This window comes from Melospiza georgiana, chromosome 22 (genome assembly GCF_028018845.1).
Source record: "Melospiza georgiana isolate bMelGeo1 chromosome 22, bMelGeo1.pri, whole genome shotgun sequence".
Lineage (NCBI taxonomy): Eukaryota > Metazoa > Chordata > Aves > Passeriformes > Passerellidae > Melospiza > Melospiza georgiana.
Window position 1 is genome coordinate 9,002,600 of NC_080451.1, and position 13,418 is coordinate 9,016,017.

At 45.1% G+C, this 13,418-nt stretch overlaps 2 protein-coding genes across 2 annotated transcripts; one reads left to right on the forward strand and one right to left on the reverse strand.

The window, feature by feature from the left end:
- Positions 1 to 1,559: 1,559 nt before the first annotated feature.
- On the forward strand, positions 1,560 to 4,489 carry PEX10 (peroxisomal biogenesis factor 10). Its single transcript, XM_058039468.1, has 6 exons — positions 1,560 to 1,668; positions 1,827 to 1,907; positions 2,366 to 2,772; positions 3,448 to 3,623; positions 3,907 to 4,042; positions 4,295 to 4,489. Exons 1-6 carry the CDS (start codon positions 1,560 to 1,562, stop codon positions 4,364 to 4,366), a joined length of 981 nt encoding a protein of 326 aa, XP_057895451.1. The 3' UTR covers positions 4,367 to 4,489.
- Positions 4,490 to 4,754: 265 nt separating this feature from the next.
- Positions 4,755 to 12,684, reverse strand: RER1 (retention in endoplasmic reticulum sorting receptor 1). The gene is made up of 7 exons (XM_058039470.1): positions 12,617 to 12,684; positions 9,074 to 9,159; positions 8,436 to 8,540; positions 7,490 to 7,589; positions 6,889 to 6,967; positions 6,646 to 6,781; positions 4,755 to 5,855 (listed from the first exon to the last, which is right to left on the reverse strand). Exons 2-7 carry the CDS (start codon positions 9,152 to 9,154, stop codon positions 5,766 to 5,768), a joined length of 591 nt encoding a protein of 196 aa, XP_057895453.1. The 5' UTR covers positions 9,155 to 9,159; positions 12,617 to 12,684; the 3' UTR covers positions 4,755 to 5,765.
- Positions 12,685 to 13,418: the final 734 nt, after the last annotated feature.

Consider the following 13,418-nt stretch of genomic DNA (forward strand, 5'->3'; position numbering starts at 1 on the left):
ATTTTACAGAGGGAACAATCCGCGATTCCACTGATGGCGACACACCCTAACAAATAAAAACTGAGCAGCGCCTGGAGCAGGGAGGGAGGGATTAAAAATGTTTTGCTTATCTGTAAGATTCATCACAGCTTTACTTATCACGTACCACTTCTGGTGCAGTTTAATTAGAACTTTGATGCCACGATCTGTGCACTAATAGGCTGCTGAAAGGATTACAAATATCCAGTTTATTTGTGGTTATGTTTGGCCACAGGGAGCTTTTCTTTGCTTTTCAGTAAAAAGAAGAAAAAACCCACCAATCTCCTGCTCTCCCAAAATTTTCCAGTGAGTTCCTGACATATCAATCTGTAAATTCTTCAGGAAAACACCTACTTTACTTTCAGTTAAATAGTTTTGTCAAATAAATTAATTAAATGTGGAGCTGTTTAATTGTCCTTTCACTTCAGAGTGCTGCAAAATTGAATTTATAACAATGCAACATTAAAACCTGCTAGGAAAAAAAATTTAAAAAAGGTATTTTGGCAAAAATGAATGTACCAGACCTCAGAGTGTAAATATATATAAATACACACACAGGTAGAGGTTTATCCGCCTGGTACCAGGATTTTGGAGAAGGATGCACTGACATGTTGATGTGTTTGTAGCTTTGCCGTGTGGAGGTTGCGTTTGTTGTTTTTGGAAGAAAACAAAGGGTAGCTTGTTCAGTTTCCCCATACAAACAGCTCATTTCGCAGCTGTGAAAAAAGCAGTAGTAGGACACTAAACACACCTTCCTTCTGAATTAACCCCAATTTTTTTAAAAAGCAATTTTTTAAAAGTGGGAATAGATGACACCATGAAAGGCATCGCTGCTTTAAGCCTAAAACTGCAGATAGTGGAGGGCAACATGATGTTTAATTAAAAAAAAAAAAAAAAAAAAAAAAAAAAAAGTTGTGGAAGGGCTGGAGAATTTGGAATTTGTACAAGGTTGTGGAGGGAACCTGCCTGGGGAGCGGTGATTCGGTGGGTTCCGTGTGAATTGTGTTCTAGAACTGAAACATTCTAGATCTCACTTTTACCGATCTTAGCAACTCAGCGGCGATCGCGGGGCTCCTTCCCGTTCCTTTTCCCTCCCATTTCCCCGCCCCTCACAGCATTTCCCTCCCCTTTCCCCGCCCCTTCCCGCCCCTTTTTTCCGCCCCTCACCGTCCATTTCCTCGCCCCTTTTCCCACCCCTCACAGCCCTTCCCGCCCCTTTACCCGCCCCTTTTTCCGCCCCACCCCTCACAGCCCTTCCCTCCCCTGGCGCTCTTCCCGCCCCTTTTCCCACCCCTTTTCCCTCCCTTCCCTCCCATCCCCACCCCTCACGGCACTTTTTCCACCCCTTTTCCCACTCTCTCCGCCCCTTTTCCCATTTTTCCCACCTCTTTTCCCACCCTTTTCTCCCCCTCAGCGTAGGGGAGGCGTTTCCCGCCTCTTTTCCCGCCCCTCACTGACGGGATATCCCTGCGCGGCCGGCGGGTGCTCCGCCGCTGCCCGAGCCGCGGCGCCGCCTGAGGCCCCGTGTCCGTCCGCCCGCCATGGCGGCGGCGGCGGGCCCGGCGCGGCTGGTGCGCTGCGGGCAGAAGGACGAGCTCTACCGGGCCGGGCTGCGCAGCGGGGCCGGCACGGCGCTGAGGGGGCTGGCGGGTAATGCCTGAGGGGGGTTGGATCCGTCCCGAGCCCTCGCGGGTGTTCCGGGATCCGCCGCACAGCGGCTCCGGATGGGGGTCGGAGGGACCGGGAGGAATTCCCCGTGAGGGCTCGGCCCAGCACGGCGCTGGTGCAGTGACAGCCCCGTCCCGCAGGTGCCCGGCCGTGGCTGGCGTGGAGGAGGGAGGTGGAGCTGCTCTCCGATGTGGCTTATTTCGTGCTCACCACGCTATCAGGTAACCTTCTCTGGCATTTATCGTTTTTTATCATTTCTGCCAACATCTGAAAGCTGAGGGGTCAGTGCTGCTGATCACCACCTGAGACTGCCCAACAGCAGTCTGTTCTTATCATCCTGGGGGTTGGTTTGGTTTGGATAAATGCCTTCTGGTAAATATGAAAGCACGAAATTGTTGGGTTCAAACACATAGATAGATGTGTTCTATCTATGTGTTCTTCTAAATGCAGGATTGCAGGAATAGGAATTTTTTAAAATCAGGGATACCATGGAAAGTATCCTGCTTCAAGCCTACAACTGCAGATACTGGATGTCACCATGACGCTTATCTTAATTCAACAAAAAAAAAAACTATTTCCAAATTCCAAAGCCTGAACAGCCTGTCCCCACTTCTCAGCACATCCAGAATGATGCTGCAGCTGCCCTCTCACCCTGTTTTCTGTCACACACATTGTTTAGGTTATCAGACCCTGGGAGAAGAGTATGTGAACATCATTCAGGTTGACCCGAGCAAGAAGAAGGTGCCTTCCTTCCTTCGTCGGGCCCTCTTCATTTCCCTGCACACCTTGGTGCCCTACTGCCTGGAAAAGGCACTGCTGCACCTCCAACACGAGCTGCAGGTGGAGGCTGAGGAATGCAGGAGCCCAGAGAACCCCCCAGCCCTTGGCTTTCCCAGCAGGAGCTTCATTCGCAGCTGGATTCGGAGGCAGGTTGGGCAGCTCAGTGAGCAGCAGAAGAAAAGAGCCTCCCAAGTCGTGGATGTCCTCAAACAATCCCTCCCCCTGCTGCACCGGCTCCACCTGGCAGTGTTCTACATCCAGGGCACCTTCTATCACCTGTCCAAAAGGGTCACAGGCATCTCATATGTAAGTGGGTTTGGTTCAAGATGCAGAATTTTGGCCTCTTCTGGGGTGCTGTATGTATAAAAGGGATAAGAAATTTGGTTGTTGTTGCAGAGCAGAGGGGTGAGAAGGAAGGTTTTGCTTTATGTGGGGGGTGATGAGTCCCTGCAGTCAGGAGGTTACAGGTAATAAACATCAATGTTTATTATGTTCATACATATTCTGTGTATGAAGTTACTGTGTAACTTCAGTCTGTCTGCCACAATCACACTGGGAGTGAGAGGTGAGTTGATAAATCCATGGGAAATACTGTTTTGAACAACACCCAGTAAACATTTAGGTAGCACTTTTCTATATGAAGATAATTTTGTATCTTTACAAAAGAACATCAGAAATGTGTACAGACAAAAGAGTTCTTAACAATTCCTAGCATCAGTGCAGGAAAGAGGTGTTTGTTTGCTCAGAGATACACAAGAAAACCAAACCAATTAAAACTGCAATTTTTGTGGATAGACAGCTGCCAAGTCCAGCCTGACTGAAGGTGCTTACACCTCCTGAGAGACAGCTGGTTGAGAAGTCCTAAAATGTCAATTTTTTGACACTATGAGAATCCCAAATTAAGTCTATTGCAGATGGGGAGAGAGAACAGTTTCCTAAAACCACAGTAACAAAACACCTCTTTTTCTGTGAATTCTCTAGCTGCATTTTGGAGGACTGCAAGGAGAGGATCAGAGCATCAGATCAAGTTACAAGTTCCTTGGAATAATTTCCCTCTTCCACCTTCTGCTGACCATTGGAGTTCAGATGTACAGCTTCAAACAGAAGCAGAGAGCCAGGCAGGAGTGGAGGCTGCACCGCAACCTCACCCACCAGAAGTAAGCAAGAGGTGGTTCTTAATTCTTAGGAAAGGGGTGGGAAAGAACAGGAGTGACACCCCAGTTTAGGTTACAGTCTGATGTAAACATTTCATTAATTAGCACAAGTAATTATTTGCTGGTTTGTGTGTCTTGGACTTCATGCTTTGGTGTTTCTGCGACCTCCATGAAAAGGGCTGATCCTTGAGCAAGGGTTTGACCCCAGGATGTGTTGCCCAGCATTTCTGCCGAGCAGAGCGAGTGCAATTAACACAATTAACCCCCCTGTGCCCGTGTTAATTAGAAGCAGGAGCACGGAGGCGGCGGCCGGGCGCCAGTCACGCTGCACGCTGTGCCTGGAGGAGAGGAGGCACAGCACAGCCACCCCCTGTGGGCACCTCTTCTGCTGGGAGTGCATCACGGCCTGGTGCAGCACCAGGGTGAGTACACACAGCTCACCAGCACTGGGAGCTCTGGAAACACAGTGACAATGGCATGGGTGAGCTCAGCACTCAACACTGGGCCAGCTCAGGGGAGCTTCTACCACAGCTGGGACTGAAAAATTATTTTCTAAAAGTAGCTAAGCACTTGTATTCAGATTTTTTAAATACAACTATTCAGTATGTCCATCTATTCCTTTTTTTTTAATAAAACTATTCACTATATCCACCTACTCCCTTTTCTTTCTGTAGGCAGAATGTCCACTGTGCAGAGAGAAGTTCCATCCTCAGAAACTGATCTACCTACGGCACTACCAAATGTAAAGGGAACCTCTTCTGTCTCCTCATACTTGGGTTGGTCCAAGAAATGCTTCATTAAACTGGAAACTGCCTGTGCAAGGTGGTACTACATTCCTGTGTGTCAGAATAAAGCTATTCTTTCTTCTAGATTCAATATGGAATATATTCTTTCTCCTAGATTCAATATGGAATATATTCTTTCTCCTAGATTCAATATGGAATATATTCTTTCTCTTCTGATGTAGCTCCCGACCATATTAAAAATGGGTTTATAAACCATGCTTAACCCAAGTGAATGCTCCCTCAAGAGTTGAAAAATGCATTGCATGAAGGTAAAGTGAGGGCAACCATTACTGAAAAGGAGTCATAAATAGTGTTAGAGCAAGAGATGTATATAAAGATAGAGAACAAGTAAAGGGGAACACTGTCTTTTAATAAACTTTGGAATTAAAAAGTCACTTAATAAAACTGCAGTTGTATCACATGAAAAAGTTTACATGCAGGTCCATTTATCTCTCATTTTATTCCCCCCCATAAAAAAAGAAAATCTGTGTTAAAACCCCCATGACTGTCTGTTCTGTCCTGGCCAGTTTGGGCACGTCCTGTGGGGCTGCACGAATCCAACTTCAATTATTGAAGAAACCATTACGTATGAAAGAAACTCCAACCAATAACAATTAAAATATATATTTTTATAATTCCAGGTCCTCAAAGGAAACTGTAATAGAGTTTGAACAAAGTTCTGAGTCATCAGAAAGAGCCCAATTTTAGCATCTGCTGGGAGATGGAACAGTGAAACTGGCATTAAAACCCAACACAAACGAGTTGCTTTAGAAGCTAAATGAGTATTTTTGCCCTACTGCAAACCCCATAATTTAGTAATTTCTTACTCCTATCTATACTTGTTTGGTTATAACTCAGTAATACCATGCATTTAGGAAACTGGCTTAAGTTCTGCATCTAATTTAGGTCTACTGAATTCTTCTATGAAAACAGCACACGGCCATGAAGCAGAAAACAGCATCACGTGTGCCAGCTTACACTTTCCTCCACAGATGTGCACAGCACTTCAGGGTGATGTTGAGCAGGAGAACTATGTAAAAATATCCAACTCTAGGCCATTAACCTCTCCAGTGCAACAGATTTTGAAAGAAATACATTATCCCAAATCCATGGGATTCTCCAAAGTTTCTCCAACTTCTTACAAAAGAGAATAAACTCAATGCAATTTGGTTAGAATGCCAGTTTCCTCGAGAATCTGATATTTCAGATAAAAATAGCAAGATCCTCGTAAAATGAAAATTCAACTGCTTTGTCACCACTCTGTTAATCACTTTTATGAAGAAAAAAGGCATTGTTACAATGGCTCAAAATCTTTCCTTTAGTGAGCAGTAGAATTGGTCAACAGGTTGATTGCTTCTTCCTAGCTAGCAAAGGTCTTCCCCACATCCTCTTTCCCTTTGTATTTCCTCTTGCCATGTGTGAAGGGTATATATCTGTACTTTATCATGTGCTGCAAAGAGAAAACAGCAGTTGTTGAGACAAGAAATATATGTAATATCTAGAAAAATGGTTTCTAATACACACTGTAAATTAGTGAGTCTTCCAGAAAGAGAGTTCTTAGTAAAGGTAAAGAAACAGCTAATCCTACAGCAGTTTAAATGTAAATAGGAGTATGAGAGGAGTTTTTAAATGTAAATAGGAGTAGGAGAGCAGTTTATAAATCTCAGATTTTGGGTTACCCAACAAATTGTACACTGCAGTGAAGATTACTGATTGGGGAACCATGGGAGACTGGAGAGAGCACAGAGGAACTAATTATTTACTACCCTTTCAACTTAAATTTACCACTTTGCATCACAGTACACGCCCAAAATTCTGAATATCTAAGAAAAAGTTAAGGTTTTTTTAATGCTACCAAACCATAAGAAATTTGTTAAAATGTTCTGAATCACTTGCCTATGTTCTTTCCCCTTCTCCCTTCTACTTCCTCACACCACCATGTGAGAACTTTCCTTTTCACCCACCAGAAATGGTTCAACACTTCTGCATCCAAAATAGCCACAGGAAGTGGATGAGAACCTGCATAAAACCCTGACACTGCACTCAAAACCTTTTGGAAACAAGAGTAAAGTTTTGCAAAACATGCCCCACAATTAATGTTCAAGTATTAGTTATTGAAGTTCCTCCAGTAAAATAAACGTGTGCAGCACATTCAACCCCTGAAGGGCTCCACTGGATGGCCAGTTTGAAGCAATGCTGTAAATCCTGACATCACAAATTCTCTGTTCTTGCCAAATTACCTTGATTTGCCTCTTCATAGTGATACAAAATAGCATAATGAAGTACATCACAAGGATTGGCCAAAACACAGGAACGTTGAAAGCCTCAAAGAATGTACAAGCCATAGCAACCAGGATTCCTTTAGTGGCAGAATGCCTGAAAAATAATAGCAACAATTAATCCTTCAAGCCCAGTTTACCATGAATGTCATGCAGATATTTGTATTTTTCAAAACCAGAACACAGGCAGATGGATCCACTCACCAGAATTTGAATTCTGGGAGCCTTCTAATGAAAGGCCGGAATTCTTCATTTTGCCTTGTAGGTAAGGAAGGACCATCATCTAAAAATAACAGAAAAGAAACCAAACCACAAACCTCCTCACAGTAGTTTTTTTAGACTAATCAGACCCCAGTTTTTTGGGTTTTTTTACTTTTTATCTTAAGGGAAAAATAAAAGTCACAAAACAAAACCACACCCAATTTCCATTGTCACACATAGATCCCAGTTAAGAGTTGCTGATTTAATCTAAGTTCACATAGATTCCTTAAAATAAACTTAATATAGATTCTTTTAAAGAATATAGGGAATGGGAATGCCAGCCCATTTGAGTAACTATGGGGAGAGCTTAAGTCACATAAACCTCATTTTAAAATACAGAAAATTATTACAATATGGAATATATTCAAGCCCCATGAAAAGCACAAATTTAGAGCAACTCTTGATGTTAAGTTGTACAGATTTTTTTTCAGGTCTAAAAAATACAATATAGTGCTAAAAGTGCATTATCTTTACACTACAGTATCAGAGAAAAGGAGCTGGAAATTTGACCAAGTTTGAAATTCAAAGGAACTTTTCCCCATACCTGAATCCTCCATTAGAGAGGGGTCTACCTTTGGCGACAGGAAAGCTATGAAGAGGTTGAGGTGGTAGATTCCCAAGGCATATGTCACAATGTACCAACCCTGCACAGGGACAACAGACAAGGGTAAAATCCTCCTGAAAACCATTCTCTGATAATGATTTTTAACAAGATTAAACAAGCTGGGTTTTGTGCTTCCTTGAGAAACTTTTCTGTGTCTTCATATTAACTGAAAGGTTTCTGGGCTTGTAAAAATATCAATTCTCAGTGATCAAAACAAGTTTTTGAACATGACAGGAGAGCAAATATCTCATGCAGTGACAGATTCAACATGAAACCATGGTCTAGCATCCAGTTCCTCTATGTTCAGGATGTGGACTTCAAAAGTAGTAAAAAGCATAAAACCATCTCTTTTTTAATCATCTTTGCAGCCCTCAGGGTCTGAAATTTTCCTACTACTATGACCTGTAAAGGTTTCAAATTCTGTAATCTTCACTTTTTGGGACTAACAGTTCCAAGTTCTTGACTGAGCTGCAGACTGGCATGGCACAGAAACATCTGATTAGTGGGGAATAGTCTGCCCCTGCCTGCAGGGAGAGAAATGCTGACAAAGCCATTCCTCTGGGTTTTCATGACAGAAAGGAACCCCTGGCTCTGAGCATGTTGTTATACAGCTTTAATACAAAAGCAAAAATTTAATTACAACAGTTTCCAGAGATTTATTTTGTGAATTCAGATGAATATCCTCAAGTGGTCACACATTTTTCTCTCTGTATCAGCAACTTCCACACCCACAGGATGTGTTCTCTCTTCAGACTCCACAATTTACTTTCTGCCACATGCACACCTGATTCTAAAGTAACAGCACACTTCAAAACCACTCCTAGAATCCAAATTAGACCAGCAACAATATCTGGAACTACTTCAGCATCAAGCCCAGTGCTCTCACCTGCAGTAAATAAACTCTAATCATGTAGATAAAGCTCAGCCCCAGCGTTACAATCCATCGCACTGCAGTGTAGGGGGTGGATTTGTCTAACCAGGACTGGTAGATCTGCAGGAAACACAAAGTAAATAATAAATACTGTAAAATATTTGATGCACAATGGATAAAGCTTATCTGAGGGTACTATGGGCAAAAGAAAGCATTTGGGAGGGGCATTTTGGGAAAGAGAATAATATGAAACACATTCTTTACTACAAATAAATTACACAAAACTGTACTTATAAGTTTCAATACTTTACAAAGGAAAAAAGTCCCTAATGCTTGGGGATTTTGTAAAACAGTTTAAATTTTCCATATTTTATGCAAATTGCTTCCGTTAAGATGAATTTGAAACTAAATCTGAACTCACTCCTCATTTCTGGCAGTAACAACATATTTTCACTGTGAAATGTCACACATATGCCCATTAAATATTCCAGTAAATAATTTATTATAGATATTTATCCATTTTAAAAGGCTTCAAAACAAATCTTTTGTATAGATTTCAGCACTTCAACAACCCAGCCAACAAGGAGTGAGTTCAAGAAGCTGCAGTGAGATCTGATTCTAAAGGAGTCAGAAAAATCCATCACAAAACCAACCTGTCCAAGTCTTGAGAAAAATCTATAGACCACAGAAGGTTTTCCATGCACAGACTCCCCAATGCTGTCCCCTTCTGACATGGTGGCTGTGGAAACAAAACATGGGAGAAGACAACGTTGAAATCCAAAATCTGAGCTCAGGGAGGTTTAAATTAAGCACATTATCTGAGCCAGCATCTACACAAAATATTGTCCTGGTTTGTTCTGTTTGAAACAAATTATTCTGAATATTTTTAAAGAGAGGACATTCACGCCAAAATGAATGAAAATTCCTTGTCCAAGAAAGGAAAGAACAGGCTACTTTATAAAAGCAAGACAGGATCCAATGCATTTTGGGGAAGGAAATAAAGAGGTCACAAGGAAATCCAGGACCAGCCCAGTTGGACATTGTCACCTTGCTGAGGGACAGGCTGAGGGACAAGCCCTGAGAAATGAACTGCAGCACCTCCCTCCTGCCACCTCGGGCTCCAGAGGCAAAGAACAAAACCACAGTGAGTAGATTCTTTTAAAAAATGCTGCTTAGGATTTTAAATACTGAGTAAGCAGTGAAGAAATAAACTCAGGACTCTGCACACCAGTGGTTTCGGGTTTCAGCCTCTGCCAGAGCACCAAACCCAAGGTGCTGCCCATGCTGGAATCATTCAATGAGTTTCTGTCTCTGCAACACCAAGAGCAGTGACAGGAGAGTTTTATACAGGACAAAACTGCACAGTCAAAGGGCCAGGAGCCTGAACTCAAATATAAAATTACCCAAGGGGATTATTTTTCAGTCCATGCCTCTGCTACCAATTGAAGAGCTTGATTTTTCTTATCAGTGAGTTTTACAGCTCACTTGGAGATAGAAGGCAAATAAAGTGGATCCTAAGCAGGAACATTTTGCCACATCACCAAGAGCAATCCCTGGCACAACTTCCTGGAATCCTCATCTGTGGGAGGGACTGTGTAACCCTGGGATACCCGGAGCACACTCAGCCCTGCCCAAGGGCCTCACAGGATAACAAATCTCTATGAAACATTCATAAAATAAAATTTAAAAAAAAAAAGCAAATTGTCTTAGATGCTGCAATACAGACTGCTGCAGAAAATTTGGGATCAAGGATAATCTGAGGAGGCACAAAACATTAAAGCTGTGTGTTTTTTCCATAGATATCTGAAAACTACATCCTGTGGAATAATTACAAAGTAGAAAAAAAGGAGCCCTGTTACACTCCAAAAGCTAAGGGGAATCATTAGGAGGCTTCAGGAGCGGAGTCCACTTTGATTCAAACTACAGCTAAAAGAAAAGAATCTACTAGAAAATCATACAATATACACACTTTTCCATTACAGGCAAAACAAATAATTATTTTTCTCCCCACTCTCTGCAGGACAGAAATTCAGCATTCTCAGCTGAGCATCATTTGGTGCTTTATTCTGGGGTATTTTTTAATGTCCTGAAGTACAAAGCTGAAATAAAAAGTTATTCAATTAATTCAATTGAATAATTTATCAGAGATCAATGAAAACTCTCACAGTGTCAAAATTAATTCTACAGATACATTCACAGCAAATATGGGCTACAGGCAGACCTTACAAGGCAATCTTGTAAATGTTCCCCTGTGCAGAGCAAGTGGAAAATCATGGGTGTGAGGTTACTGATGCTGCAGCAGGGTGTAAAATATTGCATTATGTGTGATTATTTATGATTTTATCGTGCACACAGTTCTTCCAGAGCAGACCAAGAAATAAATCAGTTCTACTGAGGAGAAACCTCTCTGGGGCTCAGTTTAGCCACAAGACTCAGACTAGAATTTAAGGAATATTTCTCCTCACATTAAAACTCTGCTGGAAGATCACCTGTAATGAACAACTCTGCAATTATCAAAGGCAGGAGTCCTTGGCACTGCTCTGAGGGCAGCTCACAGCTAAGAACACCGGCCTGTGTTGGTTTAAGGGAATGATTAAACCTCGACAGTTGCAATTTCTCTTTCATAATCATGGAACCACAGAATGATTTGGGTTGGGAGGGACCTTAAAGATCATCCCATTCCACCCCTGCCATGGCAGGGACACCTTCCACTGTCCCAGGGAGCTCCAATGCCCATGAACCTGGCCTTGGACACTGCCAGGATCCAGGGGCTGCTCTGGGCACCTGTGCCAGGCCTGCCCACCCTGCCAGGGAGGAATTCCTGCCCAGCATCCCACCTAACCCTGCCCTCTGGAAGGCTTAAACCACTCCTCCTCATCTTGTCACTCCAGAGCCTTGTGAAAGCCTCTCTCCATCTGTCTTGGAGGGGAACGTCAGATTCAGCGCCCAGCACAAGGAACTGTGACTGCCCTGAAGCCATTCCAGGACAAGCAGGCACACACAGAGGTGAACACAGCAGAAATTAACACAACCAGGCACACACAGAGGTGAACACAGCAGAAATTAACACAACCAGGCACACACAGAGGTGAACACAGCAGAAATTAACACAATCGGGCACACGCACACAAATTAACACAACCAGACGCACACAGAGGTGAACAGAACCAGGCACACACAGAGAAATGGACACAACCACCAGAAACACACACAGAAATTCCCAAAACAACCAGAAACACACACAGAAATTCACACAGAAATTCACACAACCAGAAACACACACACAGAGATTAACACAACTAGGCACACACAAAAAATGAACACAACCAGAAACACACACACACAGAAATGAACACAACCAGACACACACACACACACACATATTAACACACCCAACGAGGGAATCGTTTGTAGCAGCAGAACTGAGGCTGCTCCCAAAACGAAACCGTATTACAGCATTTTTCTCCGCTAGAAAACACCACGTAAGCGAAGGCACGGCCTGAACAATTATGCTTTCACCGCAATTGTTATGGTAATTTCATGACAAACAGCACTGATCGCTGAGTTCTGAAAGGCAGAACCTCCGGCAGTAAGAATATTTACTTTATGCCTCACATCATCACACAGAAGTACAGAATTAGAGCATAAGTCTGCTGATAATACAGACTTTTCTTAAATTTAAAATATAAATGAGGCAGGTAACGAGCAAACACACATTACTGATTCCAGTTACCTTATCTCATAGAGGCACTGTCTTTGGACAGTAACACACTAAGGTGACTTATTACAAACTGGGTGAACGGACAGCCACGGGGAACCATCCCGTTGGTCGCTCACATTGGTTTTTCACACTAAAAAAAGGCAGCGTTTCATTTTATCCATTGCCACAGCAGCCGAGCCGCACCTGCGCCTCTCGCTTGCGCCCGCAAGCCGGGACTTCCCCTTGCCCGGGCACAGCAAACGGGAGGGGCTGCGCTGCCTCGGCACGGAGCGGGGCCGGTAAAGGAGAACCGAGCCCCGGGAGGCCGCGGCCGGAGCGCCGAGCCCGCGGCAGCCCCCGCGCTCCCGGAGGGGCCGCTCGCTCCAGGCCCCCGCCCGCCCTCCCGCGGGTGTCAGCGCCGCTCCCGGCGGCCCGGAGGCGCAGCGCCCGCCCCCGGTCCCACCCCGCGCCGGCCGCGGCCGGTCCCGGTACTCACAGGCCCCCGGGCCGGTCCTGCCTTCCGCTCCCGCCCCTCCACACACCAATATGGCGGCGGCACCGGGATCCCCTTCCGCTTCCGGGGTTCAGGGGCGGGGCACAGCCCCGGTGCTGCCCCGCTATTGGCCCCGGGGGAAAGGGCGGCGCCGCGGCGCCGGGCGGGGCGGTGGGAGGTGTGCGCGCTCCGTGAGGGGACACGGGGAGCGGGCGGGGCGGTACCGGCGGAGAGGTGGGAGGTGTGTGTGTTGTGTGGCCTGTGAGGCGGGGCGGGATCGGGCGGTACCGGCGCGCACCGAGCGCAGGACAGGACGGGGCGCGCGGCGCTGAACGGGCTCGCCCTGCTACCATGAGGGGCACGGCAGGCCCCACCCCCCGCACTAGCTCAGCCAATGAGAACGGCCGCTGGGGCGGGCGTGGACGCGCGGCCAATAGCGAGGTGGCGGCGGGTGGGGAGGCGGAGCTGAGGGCGCGGCCGAACGAGTTCAGCCGAACTCAGCCGATCCCGAACCGAGCTCTACCGAAATGGGCCGAATCGAGCCCGAGCCGAACCGAGTCTAGCCGGACTCAGCCGAGCCCGAACCGAACTCTGCCGAAATGGGCCGAGTGGAACCGAACCGAGCCGAGCGGAGCCCCCTCACGGGATGAGGCCAAAGCTGCTGCAGGATTTAAAGTTTTAACGAGTTCGGTGTATTTTGTTAAACGAGAACATGAACCTTTAAGAATCAAAATCAGTAGGAGAAAACAAGAAATACTCGTTACGTGGAAAAAGAGGTGACACAAACATCCCTACACGTGCTGAG

Coding starts and splice junctions, on each gene's coding strand:
- PEX10 (XM_058039468.1), top strand. CDS start 1,560: ATGGCGGCGGCGGCGGGCCCGGCGCGGCTGGTGCGCTGCGGGCAGAAG. Junction 1,669..1,826: donor GGCGCTGAGGGGGCTGGCGG/GTAATGCCTGAG, acceptor CCCGTCCCGCAG/GTGCCCGGCCGTGGCTGGCG. Junction 1,908..2,365: donor CGTGCTCACCACGCTATCAG/GTAACCTTCTCT, acceptor CACATTGTTTAG/GTTATCAGACCCTGGGAGAA.
- RER1 (XM_058039470.1), bottom strand. CDS start 9,154: ATGTCAGAAGGGGACAGCATTGGGGAGTCTGTGCATGGAAAACCTTCT. Junction 6,782..6,888: donor CTCCCAGAATTCAAATTCTG/GTGAGTGGATCC, acceptor ATTATTTTTCAG/GCATTCTGCCACTAAAGGAA. Junction 5,856..6,645: donor CTATGAAGAGGCAAATCAAG/GTAATTTGGCAA, acceptor TTCTCTTTGCAG/CACATGATAAAGTACAGATA.